The 24022-nt window shown below is 41.5% G+C and overlaps 3 protein-coding genes across 4 annotated transcripts; all 3 read left to right on the top strand.

Moving 5' to 3' along the window:
• Positions 1-142: 142 nt before the first annotated feature.
• On the top strand, positions 143-10031 carry LOC117430568 (PRELI domain containing protein 3B-like). Its single transcript, XM_034050735.3, has 6 exons — positions 143-315; positions 3072-3240; positions 5238-5327; positions 5761-5831; positions 6412-6514; positions 6673-10031. Exons 1-6 carry the CDS (start codon positions 284-286, stop codon positions 6787-6789), a joined length of 582 nt encoding a protein of 193 aa, XP_033906626.1. The 5' UTR covers positions 143-283; the 3' UTR covers positions 6790-10031.
• A 971-nt stretch (positions 10032-11002) lies between these two features.
• LOC131696535 (aurora kinase C-like) lies at positions 11003-15858 on the top strand. Of its 2 annotated transcripts, none has more exons than XM_034050713.3 (9): positions 11003-11230; positions 11893-11955; positions 12364-12661; positions 12963-12999; positions 13692-13883; positions 14035-14173; positions 14283-14431; positions 14679-14853; positions 15101-15858. In XM_034050713.3, the coding sequence occupies exons 2-9, from the start codon at positions 11902-11904 to the stop codon at positions 15296-15298; spliced, it is 1242 nt and encodes a 413-aa protein (XP_033906604.3). In that variant the 5' UTR covers positions 11003-11230; positions 11893-11901; the 3' UTR covers positions 15299-15858. The 2 variants fall into 2 exon arrangements, with proteins under 2 accessions (XP_033906604.3, XP_033906615.3); XM_034050724.3 differs by having other exon boundaries at positions 12403-12661.
• Positions 15859-18619: 2761 nt separating this feature from the next.
• LOC117430562 (aurora kinase C-like) lies at positions 18620-23229 on the top strand. The gene is made up of 9 exons (XM_034908032.2): positions 18620-18850; positions 19527-19589; positions 19997-20294; positions 20652-20688; positions 20811-21002; positions 21154-21292; positions 21402-21550; positions 22067-22241; positions 22473-23229. Exons 2-9 carry the CDS (start codon positions 19536-19538, stop codon positions 22668-22670), a joined length of 1242 nt encoding a protein of 413 aa, XP_034763923.2. The 5' UTR covers positions 18620-18850; positions 19527-19535; the 3' UTR covers positions 22671-23229.
• The last annotated feature ends 793 nt before the right edge of the window (positions 23230-24022 follow it).

The following is a 24022-nucleotide window of genomic DNA, read 5'->3' on the forward strand; positions in this document are numbered from 1 at the left end:
ATGCGAATGTTATTTATTTGACGCATAAAAACAATGTGGTTGCCTAGCAGCGGTTGAATATGACACGTACTTGACTTTATTTGGCAGTGTGTCCCAGTGGAGTCGCCCCGGCGGAAGTGCGTAGTTCTTCACGTGAGGCAGGCTCTGAGCATGTCGCTATAGTAACCCGGCCCTTCCTGCTGGTCTCATTGACGGAGCAGCTCCCAGGGAAGCCGGCGTCTGGTTTATCCACCGCAAAGCGAAAACTACAGCGACTAAACCGTCGGCAGGAACTAGAAGCACTATGAAAATCTGGACTTCAGAGCACATATTCAAGTGAGTAATACCTAATCCGAGCGTTTCATGGATTTTTTTTTTAATTATTGAGACCGCAGCCATCTTTAGAGTGAAAAGGCCGTGGCGCGGTGCGTCCATTAATATAGATCAAGTGCAAGTACTGTTACGTTGACAGAATAGACTGGGTTTGTGTAATACGGTTAAGAGACTGCTCGTTTTCATTTAGCAGTCATCATGGCTGGGAACTGTTTTGTTTTCCTGAACCACCATTAAAACAACTTTACAGCTGCCTGTGTCTCATCCGTAGTCACAGAGACGGCTTACACCGTAATTTTCAAAATCCATCCGCATTTTACAACATACATATATTTAGGTACCGGTGACTTGAAAAGACTGGGTGATACTGTTGGGACTCGGATCTCTTTATCTGGTAGTATCGGTGGTAGTGTAATCTGAATCTGAACGTGTTTATTTGTTTTGAGCAGAGCATTCCGCCTGAAGCACTGCTTTCCACAGTACATACGTCCCAGTAATGTTAAGTATGTTTTTAACAACGCAATGGCCAGCAATGTGTTCTGAAGTCTAAGGAAGCAGCCTGAGTGACAGGCAAGGCAGAGCAGAGGGCACAGTGCGTGACTGTGGAAACTTGAACGGAAGGGTACAGTCAGTACCAGTTACCTTGAAAGATGATGATTTTCATGTTTTACTATGGCCACAGTGTATAGATAACAAGCTCAATGTTGTCTTTTTAAACAGAGTATAACTCTTAGCAAATGGGGATCTTAATTCTGTTTTTCTGCAGATCAAGTTAGGTGACCTTCAGGTCAAGGGCGGGCTTTGATTTCTGACACCCTGAGGACACCATACAAGTTAGAGATGACATTTTGAGTTAACATAAGAACATAAGAAAGTTTACAAACGAGGAGGCCATTCAGCCCATCTTTCTTGTTTGGTTGTTAGTAGCTTATTGATCCCAGAATCTCATCAAGCAGCTTCAACAACATTACTGGGGAGTTGGTTCCAGACCCTCACAATTCTCTGTGTAAAAAAGTGCCTCCTATTTTCTGTTGAGTTGAACATGTGTGTAAATCTTCATAATGGGTGATCGAAACATGCACAGTTGCAGATTGTTATAACAATGCATTTCACCAAAACACCAGAAACCATACATCAATGCTGCGATTGCTAGTTTAGTTTGAATTGCCAGATTCATTAGTGTTACACGTTTTGTGCAGTTGATGGGTTAAGAGTTGTAAGTCGCGTTCCCTTTGTTTTTGTGAAATCTTGTTCTCCAAAGTGACCCTAGATCAGCCCTTTGCAGAAGGGAGGGTTCACCTGCCACTGGTAGTGCAATGTAGCCATGTCAGAGTATTGACTTGTCTTGGGATTTAATCCAGGAGGATACCAGTTACCACATGTGCTAATTACAGTTTTCCATTTGTTAATTCAAAACGGATCGGTGATTTTTCAATGTTTCTCTCTCAAATGTTAAATATTATTATACAGGTAAACCTAACAAATAGCCATTTAGAGACTGTAACCTGCCTAACCCGTTTGTGTTAATAAAGCATACAGCCATTCATGAGACTCAGTCGGGGCAGGGTGTCCTAAAGAAAAGCGTCTCTCCTGTGTAATAGGATACCTTCAGGACAAGAAGCTCTGTAGCCTCCCTTCATTAATCACACATTGCTATCTGTGTTGATAGCAATGTCTTGGATGTTAAACAAAACCGTGTTGTACAAAGGAGTCTGCATATTTAGGCAGGACAGTTTTCCTGATAAGGATTTTTTCCCCCCCAAATAGCTACTTCTTTAAAACCAGATTTCTTTGGTATGTGTAACTCAGACTGACACAATGTGTTATTTGAACCATGTCTGCTAATCATAAGGTAACAGGATCCTGCTTCAGTACTTACAATGAAGGTTAAGCTAAAGCATAGGTTGTTGGTATGGGGTGTATTTCACGTGAAGCGTTTCGGCTCCCTTGTTATAAATGCCTGACCAGTTAGTCCTGACCTACTGTTGATGTCTGTCGGCCTCTGTTATCTGCAAAATGTTAAACGCACTACAAAACCTTTGAATGACATTTTATTTTGCAATAGTTCCATTTTATTTCCTGAAGAGAGAAATTATCGTTCCAGATATTAAGCTGTATTTCTTCTATTGGTTGCTAATAACCTGAATATTGTTATGTTCAAAGGCCATGCAGCCCAACTCTCCCTGACTCTATGCACATTGCAGAGCCCTGTAGACCTCAGGAGATTCACATTACATTACATCACATAACCAGTCTTCAGTTCCAGGCTGGTTGTGAACTTTCTCCTACAAACATACCTTTGATTTGCGTCACTGCAGCCCCCTTATGCATGCTTGCACTCTCTGTAGCTGCCATAGCTGTCCTTCATCGCGTGCTATACAGTGACAACTGCATTTGCTCTCATCCCTGCAGTGTGAAAAATGAATCGCAATGTGTTTTGCATCTTAAATCTCAGTTTCTTTCATCTCCTTTGGAATTTTATAACAGATAAAACTGTAGATGGCATCTTAAGAAAAAGATGTGATAACTAAACCAAAAAAAAGTCAGGGTTATTCAACAGTATTTGTTATTTATCCTTGACAGCATGTTTGTCATTTGTCCTTGACAAGTGTGGATGTTCACAGATACCATGGAAAGGCCCTTTAGCCTAGAAATCGTTTCTTATTTATTTTGCCACGTGCATTTAGACCCCTGTTCTATGACTTGGTGTTTAAAGGATGATTCATTTGATTAACATTTTTTAATTGTTCATTTTGCAGCCACCCATGGGACACTGTGACCAAAGCAGCTATGCAGAAGTACCCGAACCCCATGAACCCCAATGTAGTGGGAGTGGATGTGCTGGACAGACACATTGATGTCCAGGGAAGGTTACACAGCAGCAGGCTCCTCAGCACGGAGTGGGGGCTCCCCTCCCTTGTCAAATCTGTGAGTGTCTTTAAGATAGTGAGGGGTTTATTTTATTGATCTAAACCAGGGGTGTCTAATCACAGTCGTGGAGGGCCACTCCAGGTTTGACAGGCAACAGGAGATAATGAACTGCTTCAGGGTCTGGGTGGAGGTTTAATTCAACAATTCAGAACAGGTTTGGAACAAAGATAAGGAATGGAAGGGCCAAAACAGTGCCACCTTAAAAAAGTATACCAGCTCTTTGGCAAACCTCATTCTTCTGTATCGTTATTGCATTTTAAGGGGTAAAAAAAATCCAATCCCTGGTTGAAAATCCAAGAAGGGTTAGTTTGGGAGGTCTCTAGATCTGATGCCGTTTACACAGTTGAATACAGTGTAATTGCAATGTGGGTTTCAGGACAGGAGCCCGTGCATAGCTTCTCTTGTTCTTACTTGATCCATTCACAAGCGGGTACAGGCAGTATTGCTGGCACATGTTGATTTGGCAGTCCTGTATGCTGCTCAGTTTTATTATTAGCCGTGTTGGACGAGGACTTTGATTGGAGCGTTGGGACAGCAGTGGTGTAACATGACTGCTGAGAGGCAGGAGGCTGAGCCCACGCGGAGGCTTGCACAACACTGAGACAGAGAGTTAATGAGGCTCTCGTGAGTAAACCTGAACTCCGTTTCCAAGCCAGAGTTATTATTATTTATTTAACCTCCATGAGGGTTACGTATCCCAAGCAACAAGGGATGTGTATATTACTGTTGCTACCATGCATTCAATATTATCAGACCGCCTTCACGTCTGGCTCACTTGAGATAGAATGTCTCCCTTTTTCCTATTGGTAATCTAACCTCCAAACCTGATCAGATTTTTTTCAAAACCTAGATTTATTAACCTAGGTTGTAGGCAGGTGTTTTTTTTTTTTTTTTAAGAAGCATCAGGTGATTAGGAATAAAAAAAAAAGGCTTTAGTAACTTTCATTTAAAAAAATTGACAATTGAATTTTGTGCAGCACCATGAAATTGCAGAATTTATCCAGCACAAGCCAACCTATTTGGACGCTTGTCAAGCTTGGACAAGACGAATGACCAGTGGCAGGCTTAATGGCTGAATTTCAATAGTTAGTTCATGGCACATTTTTTTCAATCTTTTTGCAGGGCAGTAGTGTTGACACAGATGAAAGAGAACTAAAGAAAGACAGACTTATAATGGAATAGATGAACTGTGAGCCGGGTCTGCACTGTTTGAAATTGAACAGTGCTTGCAGACGACGGCTGTAGATTTGTCAGCTAGAGGTTCCCTGGTGTCCTTCTGGGTTTGGAAGGGTTGGAGGGGAGGTTCGGGGGAAGGACAGGGCGTTCTGTAGAGTGGAAAAGCAGGAGCCTGCATACTGAGTGTCCTGGAACTTTAAATAGCAAGGACAGTGGCACGGAACAGCATGTGACTGGAATTCCCATTGCAGCTCTCCTCAGGTGCACTATTACTGGTCCTGTATTTAGCAGCCCCTGCATGCTCTCTTTACCCTTTAGCTCTGTATAGGACTATTAACAGTCAGGCATCTTGCCATATGAAACTGTCCACTGTCCTAGTGTGCTGATTTGTAAACTGGAAGTCCTCCCTCTAACATGTCATAGCAGCCTGCTTTCACCTGCAATTCAGTCGCTGCCCCCGTTGCGTTGCCCCGTTTGGCTTTTTGAGTTGCTACAGCAGGAGAGTTCAGTGTCGTTGCCCTGTGTTTGTCAGCAGCAGGAAGCCCTATTTTGCATAGAAAAGCAGTGGTTTCTCAACCTGTTCCGAGAAATATATTGAAGCATTGGTGTTAACTGGGAGAATACAGTAAACAGTGTCCGATTTTATATTAGAAACCTGTGCGCAATTAACGGGCCATGTAATGTATTTGTACGGTGTGGAGCGGGGGGATGTGTTTGTACGGTGTGGAGCGGGGGGATGTGTTTGTACAGTATTTGTACAGTGTGTATCAGTGTGTCGTTCTTGGTTTTACGCTTGCTCATTCTGAATATCTTTTTAGCTTATTGGGGCCACAAGATCCAGGACGTATGTCCAGGAGCACTCGGTGGTGGATCCTTCACAACATACTTTTGAACTGAAGTCGACTAATGTGAGTATGCTTTTACCTGTTACTTACTTATGGTTTTTCTTAGTTTTATATTATTAGTACCACCACACTGTACTTTGGTCCATTTTTTTTTTTTTTTTTTTTTTTTTAAACATCACACAATTAAGCGTATTGTTTTCGTCATGCTGCCTTGAGAAACATACAAAGACATACATGTTATAATTGTTTACGTGGAAGTCAAGGAATGTGATTCTCCTAACACATGGAAATGGCCCAAAGCTGCTGTACCAGCACTGCTGTGTATTTTAAATGTATGGTTAATGCATTGCTTTGTATTGTGACTCGTACTGGAATACATGAACCTCAGTAGGAATATGCAGTCTGGATCCTCCAATGCAGGTTCTATACATGCAGCCACAGCTGTACAGCACAGATAACAGAGATTGCAATCAAGCTGACCTTTTCTTCACTGTAGATTACGTTTACCAACCTGGTGTCCGTGGATGAGAGGCTGATTTACAAACCTCACCCCCAGGATCCTGAAAAGTAAGTCTGATCTTTTTGTTTTTGTTTTTGTGTGTGTGTGTGTGTGTGTGTAGTTTTTTTGTTTTATAAGTGCTTCTAGTAGCCTGGTCCTTTTCTGGGTTCCTAAAATGGTTATACAGTACAAACCCAATGCATGTATACCTGGTCCGGGTAGAAACATGGTAACAAGTTAAAACAAAGTTATTTTCATCTGTTAAATAGAGTAGTACCTACACCTGACAGAAAAAGAATATTTTCTTTATTAGGAATTTTTTTTTTTTTGGTTTGTTATAAGAAAAAAAAATGACAAATTATTTTCACAAATATTATTAAAACCAGAAATAATTCCTTACCAGACTTCTATTAAAATAAATAATTTTTTTGGAGTCAGGTAAGAAGTGATTTCATGTTTTAATTTTATTTGAGAAAATGATACACATTTATTTTAGGGACAGAAAACCTTTTCTTAATAAAAAATCAAAATCATTTTGTGGCAGTGTAGTCATTTCTCTTATTCGAGGCGTCTGCTGCCTCTGACGAGTTGCTGGAGACTCCTGGCTCTCCGTTTGACTGCAGTATCATTGTGTGTTTGTGTTTCCAGGACTGTGCTAACACAGGAGGCCATCATCAGTGTGAAGGGAGTCAGTCTCAGCAGCTATTTGGAAGGGGTCATGGAGAACACCATCTCTTCTAATGCCTGCAAGGTCAGTGTTATTAAAACTAGCGACAGACATCGTGGTTACACACCCGAGCAGCAGTTACATTAGCGTTTGTAGACCTTTTTTTTTTTTTTAAGAACTAAATTCAAAACGAGACAAGACAAGAGTTCTCTTAACGTGTCCTGTGCGCCTCCCTCCTGCAGGGCCGCGAGGCGATGGAGTGGGTGATCCGACGACTGAACATGGAAATCGAAGAGTTAGCCGCGGCGGCCAGGAGCACCATCAGGACGCCCATGGCAGCGGCAGTCACTGACAAATGACGTCCCTGACCTTGAGACAGGCTCGCTCTCATCAGACTCGACTCCGAGTCACCCACAGCTCCTCTTTGTGCTGGTTTTATATTTATTTATGTACATGTATAATATATCTTTAAGAGATTCATATCTATATTAGATATCATTTAGACTGAGCACAAAGAGAAGCTGTGGAGGTTTATTTATTACCGAAAGGTGTAAAGCATGACCGATGATTTTTTTAAAGGATCTGCGTTCTGGTATTAATCTGCTGAACGTTGCTGATTTTGAAAGTTAACGCTGAAATGTTAAGTGTAAGTGTGTGAACATGTTGGTTCTGATGTGTTTTTATGTGTGGATTTGCACACAAACACATTCACGTGGGATCTTGGATCCTGGAACTCATGCAGAGATGACAAGCCAGTGCACACTTTGTGCAGAAGTGTTATTTCCACGATCCAAGCCTGATGCAAACGACTAAGTGGAGACTGAGCAGAAAGACCAGGGACAAAAACAGCAATGAGACTTCTGAACCTATGTGCCATCTCTCTGTCACATAGAGATGTGATGAATACATATAATTCATTGGAAAATGAATGTACAAATATTTAGGTAGTATATGTGAAGGCCAGTTTCCTTAGATTGAAAGTTTGTGTTTAACTTTATTCTTTTTTTTGGTTTTTTTTTTTTTAGTTATGCGTATGTGTTTCATGATCACTTTCTAATACTTTAACGTAGATTCTTTCTCGGTCAGACTAAGGAGTCATCAACTGCCAGATGATTCTGGCAAATCAACACTTGAATGTCAAGTACTGTACATTTTAGTATTATATATTCAAGCTGAAAACAAAGGGGGTGTTTTTCATAAGAAGCAAACCCTGGAGTTTTAAAGTGGACCATTTGAAACACCTAGCTGTTGGTTAGTGCACAGTGTTAAAGTTCACTTGCTCTTGAGTTTGGGACTTGATAGAGGGATTGCAGATGACTGAACAAAGAAGGACTGTACTGCGCAAGGAACAGCCTGTGTTCCCCCTGGCTGAGACTGCATCCAAATGGGGAAGGATAACCTGTAAGAGACAGCAAAATTAATTATTAAAAAACAGACTTGTTGTGCACAAAAAAACATAAACTAAAAAAGAAGAAAAACAGGAAATTAGAAGCAGTAGAATCACCTTAACCCTTTAATGTACCCAGCGCTGGCTAGGCCATCTGATAACAATACCAGATGTAAAGCGTTTAGAAAATCGCTCTCACCGGCAGATTAGTGTGTTTCGTTAGGCTGCACAGTGTGGGATTTCTGTTTCAAATCCTGCAAAGATTCAACTGCAGGAATGTGAAACTGTCTCTCCCTGCCCCCCAAATAATAGTCAGTAAATAATATCAAGCCTGTTCTGTTTGAACTTATTCATCACAAAAGTACATTGATACATTCAGATCCTGGAGTTATTTAGCAAGTGAGACTTTTTATTTCAGAGTCCATACCCAGATTGAACTTGTCTTCAGTACAGACAGCCGAGAGGACTGTGTAACCCATGGAGTTTTGGTGTTTATTTTTTATTTGTTTGTCTAACAGAAGTGGATGCCTCATTTTAACAACCAAAGGGAGCAAATTACCCAAACTAGAACATAAATCCTTCTGCAGCTTACAGTGAATTCAAAGGACACCTCCCTGTAAGGTGACAGAACCTAGGCACAGTCTGATGTATCTGTTTTCAATTTGCAATCTGTATATTGAGGAGACTTCCATCCCAATGCTCCGCGCTGCAGGAATATGAATGTGAAATGTGCAGAAAGAGGTAGTGAATGGAATTGCACCATGCTGCTAGATTGTCCCTCTGTAATACCTTATCCACACTACCTTGCAATCAACACAACTGTTTGTGCTGGCTCTGTGGTCTTGGGGTTTGGCACGGTTGTTTATTGAGCGCACTGGAGCCCAATGCAGTGTGTTTACCATTTGTAAATGTGCCTCAGCCCTGTCCAGGACACCAGTGTGAACACCATGCCGTTTTCATGGCTGTGGACTCCACATCATTGTAATTTGCTTCCTTTCGGTCACCTTGTTGTACTTAGCATGTGTCTATCACAGGTGTTGCATTTTAGAACTGAGTTTGTGAAATGTTTGCTGGGAAGAGAACCCAGTAAAGTAGTTGCAGGGTGCAGTTTTTTAAATCTGTCATGCATACACTTTGAAAACACCAACCACTTCTGAGAAAGGGGGAAAAAAAGAAAATAAATCAAACCTAGACATTTTACAAAATATAGAAACTTTTGGAAACAAGTTCTGGAAATGTGTATTTTTGAACATGATGTTTAAGTATATTAAAAATATATATTGTTTTGAGATTCATTCCACCGCTGAAGACTATTACTTGACCCTATTGTAATGCATGGTGATAAACAACATGCTGTTCAACTCATTACAACCCTTGTGTGGTGCTGGGGTGAAATGATTATTGAGAAATTCATTTGCCATGTATGTATGTGCTAGTGCATGGAATTGTGTAACATAGAATATATATGTTTGTGGAAAGAGTTCCATAAAACATCATGTAGGAATTCGAATCACTTTAAAATAACTTTAAAAACAGTGACGAATGGTTTAATAAGTTTTTAAACCAAAACCATTTCTGCTATCCATAATGACAACACAGTATATAAATGGGTGGATCTTTGTCCACTGACTATAAAACCCTGGACATCACATTAAAAGTGGCCTTCACACGAGTTTGGCTGTAAACTGGAGTCTTTCAAAACTTCTCTACAGAGTGCAGGGATATTAACAAAGCCCTCCTCCACCATTTCCTGTACTACCCCAGCATTCCTGCAAAGCACACTCCCTTTAATTACCTAGGCATGACGACGCGTTCATTACCACTGCAGGCACCAAGCAGCTGTGTTACTACAGTGCCATACGAAGAAAACAAAACGCTCAACAAGCCAAAACATTAGCGTTGCTATTATTTCAACTAATAATCTGTTCTCTGCTTAGCCTTTGTGTTCCAGTACAATAACTAGACTGTTTCTTTTTGTTATAAAGTTGAAAGCTTTAACAGTACTAAAGTAGGTGTTGTGATGCTGTCAGGGGTCTGTTTTCCAGGAGCAGTGCTGTGTCTCTGTGCTCTTTTGTAGAGATATGGCTGGATTGTCTGTGTTGAAGAGACTCAAACCTGCGGTGTGCTTCAGCAGTTTTGTCTTTATAAAATCACTGAAAACAAGCATTTAAGGTCTGATGACAGATACTAATAAAATATGATACTAAAACCTCATCCTTGTCCTTTTTGATTATTTAAGAGGTTAGAATGTGTGCCAATATTACTGTTAATCATATTTAACATTGCAGTACTGTGCTTAATATTGTTATAAAGCTCAGCTCTCTGTCTATATACTGTTTGTGGGACATTATTGAGGCATTTCCCAATTTGATACAGTATCTAATCCCATTCACACCCCCAGCAATCTAGAGGGCAAATAAATACAGTCGTGTACAGCAAAGCTCTGGACTTTCAAAAGAAGCTGGCAGGAAACAGCCTCATCAGGACTGAAATGAAGAAATATAACATGATGTGGGTTTGGAAAGACAGAGAAGAGGAGATTTGCAATCATCGCTGCAGTGACAAAGGTTAATCCACCACAATGACAAAACAAATATAAAAACAAAATGCCTTGAGAAGATGTGGATACCATTACAGGCATGTCAAGTCACACTTAACAGCTTAACAGTTGGTTTACCTCTTTAATATATATATATATATATATATATATATATATATATATATATATATATATATATATATATATAGGATGAGTTAATCAGAGCCTGGATGTCCCAATGCATTTGAATGGAGCATTCCCAAGTCCCACTCACTGACTGTTCTGACCTTGTATATCAGAGGTTGAGGGAATGTGGACTCTGGGAGGCTCCCTCTGATCTGCCCGAATGATTGACTGCGATTCACCGTAGTAGCCTAAAGGTTAATCTGTAAAGGTTAAAAAAGGGGTGTGTGGTTTCCATACAAAAAAAAAAACAAAAAAAAAACGACTTTCCAAATACGAAATGACCCCCCAACCCCCAACAGATGTATACCATTTGGCAACGAGTAGGGGTCGCTGTCTGAAAACATGTCTATTCACTCCCCCTGCGTGCGTCAGTGAACCATCCCCTGGCCAATGATAAGCGGAGTCAAAGCTCGGCTGCAGCCAATCAGAGCGTGGAGCGGTTTAAAGGTATTTAAAACAGGGAGATTTGAATTTAAACCGGTAGTACTCAAGGGAGTAACATGATGCAGTGCTCTTCAGCGTCGCAACAGCAATAGAAAACTCTGTGAAAACTAAATATTACTCTTCGACACATGTGTAGGATGTCCTGTTAGAGGTTTGATGTGGCGACGATCACACACACAAGAACACTGAGCCGCGGAAACAGCGGGGGGATTACAATACAGCAGTTTGGCCTAAAGAAACAGTGGTATGTGTTGTGATTTATATTACGCCATTGTACAGTATTCTAATAATACTGTGCCTCTCAAGTGTCTGTGCGGGTCTCGGGGCTCTTAGTTAGTTTTTTGTAGGGACAGTGTTTGTTGCCAGACATATATCATAAGTGTGAGTTGACCGTACTGGGTCTAGTTCTCTTAGCTATCCAATTTAATACGATAGTCTGTGTAAACGTTAAAACTTGCCAGTGGATTTTAGGATTTTAATGTAGCTACACATTATTATTATTATTATTATTATTATTATTATTATTATTATTATTATTTGGTGAAAATCTGTCTGATATAGTCATCTTAATAATATAATCCGCCATTTTATGGAAACCAGGAATGTTAATCACCGTAGCATTTTAAGGAAATCCTAACGTCATAAACAAATCAACAAACACATGACAAATACATTGTTTATGTTCATTCTAACTTTTGTTTAGTTGTGTATGAGCTGCCCAGTATGTATAGCGTGATCCTTAATATTTTTAAATTACACCGGTTGTGTGGGTAATACGTGACTACAGCACCGGGTTTTATTAGGATCCTGCAAACTACCTTGTTTCGTACAATCACTCGCACCCACTGTCTTAAGATATGTACTCGTGGCTGTACACCTTCATAATACGTTAATCTCTGTTTTTAGAGAGCAACAATGGATTCAACTAAGAGTTTGAAGACGACACCCCTCGCTGGATATCTAAAGAAGGTGAATTAAAAATGAAATGATTTGAGGGCCTTAACTTCCAGTTCTATGTTCTGTGCACATTGTCGGTTTATTACGTATTTGCAATGTCATTATTATACAGACTTTATAATTGAAGTGCAGAGTGTGGTAGCCAGACTCTACTCGTTTCCCTCTGATTTACAAGACTCCAGACATGAATTGGTCACCACGTCCAGATGATAGGTGCCACTTTAGGAGCAAGTTGGTTGCTCCCGTATTCAACTGCTTAAGATACAACACCACATTATGACACTAAAGTGATACTAAAACAGTCCTGGTTAATCTATGCTGTTGATGACTGCAACAGCATGTTTATATTTTAGATGTTTTGTAAACACATTGTCTCATATTTCTATTCAGTAGTCTAACACGCTGCTGTGTTTCCTGAAGTCAACAGGGGAGGGACCCAAACGTGTGCCCGTGTCTCAGAAACAGGTGCCTGGCAGTACCACCCCAACCCAGCGGGTTCTCAGCACCGCAAACGGACCTCAGCGTGTCCTGAGACCACCCGCCCAGCAGAAACCAGGCCCCCAGAAGCAGCCACTATTCCAGACTCCGTTAAACAAGAACACAGCATCCAACCAGAATGTACCACCAAACCCAGAGAGCCAGCCAGCGAGCCAACCACAGCCCAAAGTTCAGGAGCCCAGCCAAGCAACAGAGCTGCCCAGTCAGGGGCAGGCTGCTGGTGAGCTGCTTGTCCTTTTCTTTCCAACGTTCTTCACTGTCACAAGGGACGTCAGGGTCATTTCTTACATTCATTATTTAAATAAACAGCTACGTTACAGAGACTCGCATTGCACTCTCGTGAGTGTGTGTCAGCACAGGACTGTGTATTTACTCTATTGGTAAAATAACTATTACAATAAAGGTACCTAACCTGTGCCACCAATAGCAACGTTTTGGCTGTGCAGAAAAGCATTGTCATGGACCCAGATCCACTTTTTTCCTTTGCTTTGTTTTTATAATGTGTTTTTTTGTTTATGCAGATAAACCTCCAGCAAAGGAATATACATCAATGGACAAGTACGTACAACATGAGATCTGGTTTTGGCAGAGCTGTCATTGCTACATTCATAGTTCACTACCGAGTGTCGCTCACATGCTAGCAGATCTGGATTAATGCAGTTGACAATATCCTGGCAGCACTGAGTAGAGCTGTAGGGCCATGCACTTTTAAGTTATTATTATTATTATTATTATTATTATTATTATTATTATTATTATTATTATTATTACTATTTGTTTATTTAGCAGACGCTTTTATCCAAGGCGACTTACAGAGACTAGGGTGTGTGAACTATGCATCAGCTGTAGAGTCACTTACAACAATGTCTCGTCCAAAAGACGGAGCACAAGCAAGTGACTTGCTCAAGTGAGTCAGTGAGTCAGCCGGCATTTGAACCAGAGACCTCGTGGTCTGTATCCCTTTTCTGTATCCACTCACACAGCCTCCTTCTCTTGGGAATGTATGCATTACTTTCTGTGGGTCAAAACAGTGCTGCAATGATGCACACAATAGAATGGGGTCAGTGGACAAAATTGTTAATCTTTTTAAATGTTACCTGCAGGAACATAATCCTATCCCACTCTGCTACACCCTGACTCGGCCAGTATTCCCGAACTCTCAGTATTTCTAAAACTGTAGTTCTAACAGACGTGAGCTTGTAATATCTGTGTCAAAGTTGATAACTGAAAATCTATCTGCTCTACTTTAGAAAACGGTGGAGCCTGGAAAACTTTGACATTGGTCGTCCTTTAGGAAAAGGAAAGTTTGGGAACGTTTACCTGGCCCGAGAGCGACAGTCCAAGTTTATCCTGGCACTGAAAGTGCTGTTTAAAACCCAGCTGGAGAAGGCAGGTGTGGAGCACCAACTGAGGCGAGAGGTGGAAATCCAGTCCCATCTCAGGTAGGGCTGCAGCTAATTTAATACATGCTGAACTCTTCCTTATTATGAGATGTCATCTGGTGAACTGAATGGTGTGTTATAAATCAGACGTTATTAAAATGTGGAGGTTACGTGTTCTGCTCTTCAAATGAACTGTTTCTTTCTGTTTCAGGCATCCGAATATCCTGAGGCTATATGGCTATTTCCATGACTCCTCCAGAGTGTACCTGATCTTGGAATATGCTCCCAAGGGTGAATTGTACAGCGAGCTGCAGCGATGTGGCAAATTCAACGAACAAAGAAGCGCTACTGTAAGAATCTAACCATTCTCAATTAGGTGCTAGAAATCAAACTGGGGCTTTTGGTGCAGAAACTGCTTTTGAGACTGGAATTCTAATTTTAATTTTCTTCTGTTTTCAGTATATTACTGAGCTGTCAGATGCTCTTCTGTACTGTCATTCTAAGAAGGTGATCCACAGGGACATCAAGCCAGAGAATCTTCTGCTAGGGGCCAGTGGGGAGCTGAAAATTGCAGATTTTGGCTGGTCTGTGCATGCACCCTGTTCAAGGTATGTGCTATGTATGTCCAGTCTCCTCAAGCTGGAGGCTTGTGCTGAGATTAAAACCAGGATATGTTCAGTGTAATGTGTGTTAAACTGTAACCACATGCATTCTTGTTATGATAGATGAACACAGCATTCGTATTTGGGCTGTGCTGGGAAATATATTATAGGGTCTTGGTCAATCCTGATATCTGTGTTGTGGAGAGGTTTGTGGCCTAATGTGCCCCTGAGTGTTCCTGCTTGGTTTCTCCAGGAGGGCGACTCTGTGCGGGACTCTGGACTACCTGCCTCCTGAGATGATTGAAGGCAGGATGCATGATGAGAAGGTGGACCTGTGGAGCCTTGGAGTCCTCTGCTATGAGTTTCTGGTGGGGACCCCTCCCTTCGAAACCAAGAGCCACGAAGAAACGTACCGAAAGATTTCTAAAGTAAGAGTTTGATTGGGGGGGGGGGGGGAGCTAATTTAAATGAGCCGTGCTTCTTTGAATCTGTTTTATGGGGAGAAGAGAATGCTATGTACTTGACTGACTAACAGAATTTCTAAATATTTATAATAAATGCAAATAAAACTGTTAGCCAGTATGCCAAGTATTTTAGAATGGCATTGTGCTTTTTGGTTATTGCCGTCTGTCACTGTGCTCAAGTGGCATCTAAACTGGTATGTTTTCTTTTTAGGTTGATTTCAGTTACCCCCAGTTTGTTAGCGAGGGTTGCCGAGATTTGATCTCCAAGCTGTTGAAACACAACCCCAACCAGAGGCTGCCCCTGCCCGGCGTGCTCACCCACCCCTGGGTCGTAGCAAACTCCACGAAACAGCCGACTGCCCTGTTGAAGATCACACCTCCCACCCCACAGCCCAGCTCCAGCAAGTGAAGCAACAGAGTGAAGACGAGGGCCTTCTCTTCCAAGATGCTGCTGACTCGAGACCGAGTGAACCACAGTGACCACTGTGTCCATTCCAGGCACATGACCTAGTATTCAAATTGATTCACTGCGCATGGCAAGCCACGCAAAGCAGACTCCTTCAGCACATGCGAAACAACGAGGGGCAAGAATAAATAGAGAATTATATCTTGTTTAAAAAGACTTGTCATCACGGAGTCTCCTGTACTTGAATTTCATGTTGGGTTGAGCTGTTCTTTCCCTGACTTATTTCTCTTTTATATGTATGTCTATCAATCCTGGTCTGCAAGGCCTTTTGAGCAGTGCAATAGCCAGTTTGAGTGCCTGTGACTTATTTATGGAGCCCTGCTTGTGAGGGTTTGTGATTGTGCTCTGCAGAGTGGATGTGGCTGTACTAACCAGGATCTTTTGTAAATATTTAGTTAAGATGATTATGAACCTTTTTATATTTTATATATTGGTGTTTTATTACTGTTGCAATACATTTAGGAGCAATTTCTTTAACAAGTTAATAAAATTAATTAATAATATTGCTTGTGTTCTCCATTTAATTGGTTGGAATTGCAATGGATAAAGATGTGTACAATGCAGTGTGGTTGCTCGTTCTCTGGGATGGTCTGGTGTGATAATAAGATTTCACATAATACTGCAAGGGTATAACATTGCATAGTGCAGTAAATGGGACTGGTGTTGCATTTTTTAGATGGGTTTTGGTTGGAATGGGAGGTTCTCTTTTCATCCCTGCTCTTTACACTAATAGTTTGAGTTTTGGGCATGTGTCTGTTCAGTTCAGAGTGGTGGAGAGAGGAGGCTTGGGTACAGGCTGCAGCACCTACCTGGCATGCAAAGGTGTGGCTCCTAACGATGGATTGCAGGTAAACAGGTTTATCTTTTATTGAATGATTGGTGAACAGACATGCTTCGATTGTCAAGTTCAAAGAGCTGTGGCAGGCCTATAAATGTTTTGGTCCTGTCTCTATGGAAACTTGCCATGTTCCCTTTTGAACTAAAATTCTGAAAGCATTCAACCTCTTGTGGTCTAGGAGTTGCTTAACTGAATTGATTGGTTTTAACAACCAAAAGGAGCAAATTACCCAAACCTAGAACATAAATCCTTCTGCAGCTTACAGTGAATTCAAAGGACACCATGTAAGGTGACAGAACCTAGGCACAGTCTGATGTATCTGTTTTCAATTTGCATCTGTATATTGAGGAGACTTCCATCCCAATGCTCCGCGCTGCAGGAATATGAATGTGAAATGTGCAGAAAGAGGTAGCGAATGGAATTGCACCATGCTGCTAGATTGTCCCTCTGTAACACCTTATCCACACTACCTTGCAATCAACACAACTGTTTGTGCTGGCTCTGTGGTCTTGGGGTTTGGCACGGTTGTTTATTGAGCGCACTGGAGCCCAATGCAGAGTGTTTAACATTTGTAAATGTGCCTCAGCCCTGTCCAGGACACCAGTGTGAACACCATGCCGTTTTCATGGCTGTGGACTCCACATCATTGTAATTTGCTTCCTTTCAGTCACCTTGTTGTACCTGGCATGTGTCTATCACAGGTGTTGCATTTTAGAACTGAGTTTGTGAAATGTTTGCTGGGGGAAAAACCCAGTAAAGTAGTTGCAGGGTGCAGTGTGTGGTGTTTTTTTTTTTTTTTTCCCCTGTCATGCATACACTTTAAAAACTCCAACCAAAAAAAATCCTCTTTAGAAACAGTCAAGAATGGTTTAATTTGTTTTTAAACCAAAGTCATTTCTGCTATCCATAATGACAACACAGTACAAGTGATAAAACTGGGATCTTTGTCCTCTGAATATAAAACCCTGGACATTACATTAAAATTGGCCTTTACACGAGTGGCTGTAAACCTGAGTCTTTCAAAACTTCTCTACAGAGTGCAGGGATATTAACAAAGCCCTCCTCCACCATTTACTGTACTACCCCAGCATTCCTGCAAAGCAGACTCGCTTCAATTAACTTTTCAGGGGCAAGTTTGTAGAGATATGGCTGGATTGTCTGTGTTGAAGAGACTCCTGGAAACCTGCTGTGTGCTTCAGCTGTTTTGTCTTTATAACATTGCTAAAAACAAGCGTGTCATTTAAGGTCTGATGACAGACCCTAATAAAATGTGATACTAAAACCTCATCCTTGTCCTTTGATTATTTAAGAGGTTAGAATGTCTGTCAATATTAATAGTATTACAGTACTGTGCTTAGTATTGTTATAAAGCTCAGCGCTCTGTCTATATACTGTTTGTGGGACGTTATTGAGGCATTTCCCAATGTAATCAGACAGTGCAGTATCTAATCCCTTTCACACCCCCAAGCAATTTAGATTGCAAAAAAATAGTCATGTACAGCAAAGCTCTGGACAGAATTTGAAAAGGTGGCAGGAAATAAAGCTTCGAGACTTTAATGAAGAAATATAACATGAAATCAGTTTGGAAAGACAAAGAGGGGATTTGCAATCAGAGCCTGGAAGTAACCCCTTTGGGAACACGTCCCAATGCATTTGAAGGGAGCATTCCCAAGTCTCACTGTTTGAATGTTCTGACCTTGTATATCAGTTCAGTTCAGGGGCTGAGGGAATGTGGACTCTGGGAGACAACCCTGAATGATTGACTGTGAGTCACTGTAGCAGCCTAAAGGTTAATCTCATCACCAGGAGCGAATGCCAGAATTGTGTATACTGCTGGATGCGGGCTAGCAAACAACAAACTGCCAAAACATTATTAGCACAGTGACGGCGGATTTAATGAATATTGCTTAAGGGGAATGCACGTTCTCTCTTGGAAATATACATGTAGCTCTAGACTGTGTATCACAGTACTTTGTTTTCGTTTTTTATTATATTACTGTATACAAAAGTCTGTAGTTTCTATACAAACAAAATAAAAAATAAAAAATACTTTCCAAATACGTTTATCTAACAGAAATACGATTTAGATGGAAAAATGTTTGGTTTAAATTTTTTTTTTTCTGCTAGAGTACTACTACATCAAGCAATTCATGATTAATTACATTTAATAACACATACATATAATGGTGGAGTAACGTGTATTTAAACTGATTACCCTGTCCGGTACACGTTTTTACAGAGCATATTCAGCGTATGTTTCAGTAACAACTGAACCCACCCAGTAGAGGATACCTACCATTTGGGGTCGCTGTCTGAAAACATGTCTATTCACTCCCCCTGCGTGCGTCAGTTAACCATCCCCTGGCCAATGATAAGCGGAGTCAAAGCTCGGCTGCAGCCAATCAGAGCGTGGAGCGGTTTAAAGGTATTTAAAACAGGGAGATTTGAATTTAAACAGATGTAGTCAAGGGAGTAAAACAAGACGCAGTGGCCCTCAACAGCAATAGAAAACTGTCAAAAATATATATTACTCTTCGACACATGTGTAGGATCTCCTGTTAGAGGTTTGATGTGGCGACGATCACACACACAAGAACACTGAGCCGCGGAAACAGCGGGGGGATTACAATACAGCAGTTTGGCCTAAAGAAACAGTGGTATGTGTTGTGATTTATATCACGCCATTGTACAGTATTCTAATATAATACTGTGCCTCTCAAGTGTCTGTGCGGGTCTCGGGGCTCTTAGTTAGTTTTTTGTAGTGTTTGTATATCTTGTATACAAGTGTGTGTTGACCGTACTGGGTCTAGTTCTCTTGGCTATGCAATTAATACGATAATCTGTGTAAAACGTTAAAACTTGATCGTGGGATTTAGGATTTTAATATAGCTACACAACAGTACTCGCCCTCCTTTCTGACTTGCCGGTATTCTTTGTGAAAATATGTAGTCGGTTTAATCTTTGCGTTTATAATCCGCCATTTTATGGCAACTGGAAGCAGTTTAGGGAAATAGGAAATCCGAACGGCATGAAGTTTTTATAGGTTTAAAAAATTAATAAATAACCCAGCACATACTGGTACGTCACCGTATGATAAATATCTTGTTTATGTTACTTGTAACTTTTTGTTAAGTGTATGAGCTGCCCAGTATGTATAGCGTGATCCTTAATATTTTTAAATTACACCGGTTGTGTGGGTAATACGTGACTACAGCACCGGGTTTTATTAGGATCCTGCAAACTACCTTGTTTCGTACAATCACTCGCGCCCACTGTCTTAAGATATGTACTCGTGGCTGTACACCTTCATAATACGTTAATCTCTGTTTTTAGAGAGCAACAATGGATTCAACTAAGAGTTTGAAGACGACACCCCTCGCTGGATATCTAAAGAAGGTGCGTTAAAAAGGAAATGATTTGAGGGCCTTAACTTCCAGTTCTATGTTTTGTGCACATTGTCGGTTTATTACGTATTTGCAATGTCATTATTATACAGACTTTATAATTGAAGTGCAGAGTGTGGTAGCCAGACTCTACTTGTTTCCCTCTGACTACAAGACTCCAGACATGAATTGGTCACCAAGTCCAGATGATGGGTGCCACTTTAGGAGCAAGTTGGTTGCTCCCGTATTCAACTGCTTAAGATACATCACTACATTATGACACTAAAGTGATACTAGAACAGTCCTGGTTAATCTATGCTGTTGATGACTGCAACAGCATGTTTATATTTTAGATGTTTTGTAAACACATTGTCTCCTATTTCTATTCAGTAGTCTAACACGCTGCTGTGTTTCCTGAAGTCAACAGGGGAGGGACCCAAACGTGTGCCCGTGTCTCAGAAACAGGTGCCTGGCAGTACCACCCCAACCCAGCGGGTTCTCAGCACCGCAAACGGACCTCAGCGTGTCCTGAGACCACCCGCCCAGCAGAAACCAGGCCCCCAAAAGCAGCCACTGTTCCAGACTCCGTTAAACAAGAACACAGCATCCAACCAGAATGTACCACCAAAACCAGAGAGCCAGCCAGCGAGCCAACCACAGCCCAAAGTTCAGGAGCCCAGCCAAGCAACAGAGCTGCCCAATCAGGGGCAGGCTGCTGGTGAGCTGCTTGTCCTTTTCTTTCCAACGTTCTTCACTGTCACAAGGGACGTCAGGGTCATTTCTTACTGACATTCATTGACAAATCAATGAAATCTTGGAATTTGTAAAAAGTGCTTTTAAATTGTTTAAATAAAAAAAAAAGACTACATTGCCGAGAATCATGTTGCACCTCCCATGTGTGCATGTTGGCATGATTTATTTTATTTTTATTTGCATTATTGGTAAAATAACTATGTGAAAGGTACCTGTGCCACCAATAGTAAAATGTTGGCTGTGCTAAAAAGTATTGTGATGGACCCAGAAGCCAGTTCTCTTCCCTTGCATTGTTTTAGTAATGTTCTTTTTGTTTATACAGATAAACCTCTGGCAGAGGAATATACATCAATGGACAAGTAAGTACCGCATGAGATCTGGTTATTTTTAAATTGGTTATCTGCAAGGACATCATCCTAACCAACACTTAGTCTTCAACTCTCGGGATTTGAGAACTGAAAATCTATCTGCTCTGCTTCAGGAAACGGTGGAGCCTGGAAAACTTTGACATTGGTCGTCCTTTAGGAAAAGGAAAGTTTGGGAACGTTTACCTGGCCCGAGAGAGACAGTCCAAGTTTATCCTGGCACTGAAAGTGCTGTTTAAAACCCAGCTGGAGAAGGCAGGTGTGGAGCGCCAACTGAGGCGAGAGGTGGAAATCCAGTCCCATCTCAGGTAGGGCTGCAGCTAATTTAATACATGCTGAACTCTTCCTTATTATGAGATGTCATCTGGTGAACTGAATGGTGTGTTATAAATCAGACGTTATTAAAATGTGGAGGTTACGTGTTCTGCTCTTCAAATGAACTATTTCTTTCTGTTTCAGGCATCCGAATATCCTGAGGCTATATGGCTATTTCCATGACTCCTCCAGAGTGTACCTGATCTTGGAATATGCTCCCAAGGGTGAATTGTACAGCGAGCTGCAGCGATGTGGCAAATTCAACGAACAAAGAAGCGCTACTGTAAGAACCTAACCATTCTCAATTAGGTGCTAGAGATCAAACTGGGGCTTTTGGTGCAGAACCAGCTTTTGAAACTGGAATTCTAATTTCAGTTTTCTTCTGTTTTCAGTATATTACTGAGTTGTCGGATGCTCTTCTGTACTGTCATTCTAAGAAGGTGATCCACAGGGACATCAAGCCAGAGAATCTTCTGCTAGGGGCCAGTGGGGAGCTGAAAATTGCAGATTTTGGCTGGTCTGTGCATGCACCCTCTTCAAGGTATGTGCTGTGGATGTCCAATCTCCTCAACCTGGAGGCTTGTGCTGAGATTAATACCAAATACTGGGTGTGAACTTTGTAGATGCTGTAAGCCAGAGCCCAGTCTTGATAACTACAGTATTCAGAATGGTATGACCCAGTTCTTGAACTGCATTTTTCCTGCTGTGTTGGCCACTTTGTAAAGTTTGAAGTGAAGTGTTCTATAGTTGGCTTTGCACCCTATATCTGGGGATCCTATACGTCATCTTGCATTGAGGAATATACTCCCTCTAGTGGTGTGAATTAATTTTCACAAAAGGTTCACGTCACAATTATGCGCTTGCAAACTGTTACACACACTCCATATCGAACAAGACCTGCTGGATCAACTGCTTTCTAGTTCCTCTTGAGGTTTAATGAGGAAGTATGTGCAGGATATGTTCAGTGTAATGTGTGTTTAAACTGTAACCACATGCTTTTTAGATTCATCACATGGAAAGGTTATTGGCTTCTTGTGTTCCTGCTTGGTTTCTCCAGGAGAGCGACTCTGTGCGGGACTCTGGACTACCTGCCTCCTGAGATGATTGAAGGCAGGATGCATGATGAGAAGGTGGACCTGTGGAGCCTTGGAGTCCTCTGCTATGAGTTTCTGGTGGGGACCCCTCCCTTCGAAACCAAGAGCCACGAGGAAACGTACCGAAAGATTTCTAAAGTAAGAGTTTTATTGGCAGGGGGGGGGAAGCTAATTTAAATGAGCCGTGCTTCTTTGAATCTGTTTTATGGGGAGAAGAGAATGCTATGTACTTGACTAACAGAATTTCTAAATATTTATAATAAATGCAAATAAAACTGTTAGCCAGTATGCCAAGTATTGTAGAGTGGCATTGTGCTTTTTGGTTATTGCTGTCTGTCACTGTGCTCAAGTGGTACGTTTTCTTTTTAGGTTGATTTCAGTTACCCCCAGTTTGTTAGCGAGGGTTGCCGAGATTTGATCTCCAAGCTGTTGAAACACAACCCCAACCAGAGGCTGCCCCTGCCCGGCGTGCTCACCCACCCCTGGGTCGTAGCAAACTCCACGAAACAGCCGACTGCCCTGTTGAAGATCACACCTCCCACCCCACAGCCCAGCTCCAGCAAGTGAAGCAACAGAGTGAAGACGAGGGCCTTCTCCTCCAAGATGCTGCTGACTCGAGACAGAGTGAACCACAGTTACCACTGTGTCCATTCCAGGCACATGACCTAGTATTCAAATGGATTCACTGCGCATGGCAAGCCACGCAAAGCAGACTCCTTCAGCACATGCAAAACAACGAGGGGCAAGAATAAATAGAGAATTATATCTTGTTTTAAAAGACTTTTCATCACGGAGTCTCCTGTACTTGAATTTCATGTTGGGTTGAGCTGTTCTTTCCCTGACTTTATTTCTCTTTTATATGTATGTCTATCAGTCCTGGTCTGCAAGGTCTTTTGAGCAGTGCAATAGCCAGTTTGAGTGCCTGTGACTTATGGAGCCCTGCTTGTGAGGGTTTGTGATTGTGCTCTGCAGAGTGGATGTGGCTGTACTAACCAGGATCTTTTGTAAATATTTAGTTTTAAGATGATTATGAACCTTTTTATATTTTATATATTGGTGTTTTATTACTGTTGCAATACATTTAGGAGCAATTTCTTTAACAAGTTAATAAAATTAATTAATAATATTGCTTGTGTTCTCCATTTAATTGGTTGGAATTGCAATGGATAAAGATGTTTGCAATGCAGTGTGGTTGCTCGTTCTCTGGGATGGTCTGGTGTGATAATAAGATTTCACATAATACTGCAAGGGTATAACATTGCATAGTGCAGTAAATGGGACTGGTGTTGCATTTTTTAGATGGGTTTTGGTTGGAATGGGAGGTTCTCTTTTCATCCCTGCTCTTTACACTAATAGTTTGAGTTTTGGGCATGTGTCTGTTCAGTTCAGAGTGGTGGAGAGAGGAGGCTTGGGTACAGCCTGCAGCACCTACCTGGCATGCAAAGGTGTGGCTCCTAACGATGGATTGCAGGTAAACAGGTTTATCTTTTATTGAATGATTGGTGAACAGACATGCTGCCATTGTCAAGTTCAAAGAGCCGTGGAGATTTACATTGCATGGCAGGCCTGTAACTGTTTTGGTCCTCTGTCTATGGAAACTTGCCATGTTCCTTTTTTAAGCTAATATTTTGAAAGCATTCGGTCTCATGATCAGGTAGTTGCGTAACTGCAACATGACAATAATAATAGTAGGGTCAAGGTCACCTGCGTGGTTAATATAATCCTGCAGATATAAACACCGATCTGGACACAATTGATTTCTTTGTCTATGCATAGTAAATATGACGCCTGGGCAGCAGTGTGGAGTAGTGGTTAGGGCTTTGGACTCTTGACCGGAGGGTTGTGGGTTCAATCCCCAGTGGGGGACACTGCTGTTGTACCCCTGAGCAAGGTACTTTACCTAGATTGCTCCAGTAAAA

Source organism: Acipenser ruthenus, chromosome 29 (genome assembly GCF_902713425.1).
Source record: "Acipenser ruthenus chromosome 29, fAciRut3.2 maternal haplotype, whole genome shotgun sequence".
Taxonomy (NCBI): Eukaryota; Metazoa; Chordata; class Actinopteri; order Acipenseriformes; family Acipenseridae; genus Acipenser; species Acipenser ruthenus.

What these genes read in the sequence shown, in the direction of transcription:
- LOC131696535 (XM_034050713.3), top strand. Translation starts at nt 11,902, where the DNA reads ATGGATTCAACTAAGAGTTTGAAGACGACACCCCTCGCTGGATATCTA. An exon ending in ACGAACAAAGAAGCGCTACT is followed by an intron (nt 14,174 to 14,282) that starts GTAAGAATCTAA and finishes TTCTGTTTTCAG; the next exon opens with TATATTACTGAGCTGTCAGA. An exon ending in GTGCATGCACCCTGTTCAAG is followed by an intron (nt 14,432 to 14,678) that starts GTATGTGCTATG and finishes TGGTTTCTCCAG; the next exon opens with GAGGGCGACTCTGTGCGGGA.
- LOC117430568 (XM_034050735.3), top strand. Translation starts at nt 284, where the DNA reads ATGAAAATCTGGACTTCAGAGCACATATTCAA. An exon ending in ACTTCAGAGCACATATTCAA is followed by an intron (nt 316 to 3,071) that starts GTGAGTAATACC and finishes TTCATTTTGCAG; the next exon opens with CCACCCATGGGACACTGTGA. An exon ending in TCTCTTCTAATGCCTGCAAG is followed by an intron (nt 6,515 to 6,672) that starts GTCAGTGTTATT and finishes TCCCTCCTGCAG; the next exon opens with GGCCGCGAGGCGATGGAGTG.
- LOC117430562 (XM_034908032.2), top strand. Translation starts at nt 19,536, where the DNA reads ATGGATTCAACTAAGAGTTTGAAGACGACACCCCTCGCTGGATATCTA. An exon ending in TCGCTGGATATCTAAAGAAG is followed by an intron (nt 19,590 to 19,996) that starts GTGCGTTAAAAA and finishes TGTTTCCTGAAG; the next exon opens with TCAACAGGGGAGGGACCCAA. An exon ending in CGTACCGAAAGATTTCTAAA is followed by an intron (nt 22,242 to 22,472) that starts GTAAGAGTTTTA and finishes TTTTCTTTTTAG; the next exon opens with GTTGATTTCAGTTACCCCCA.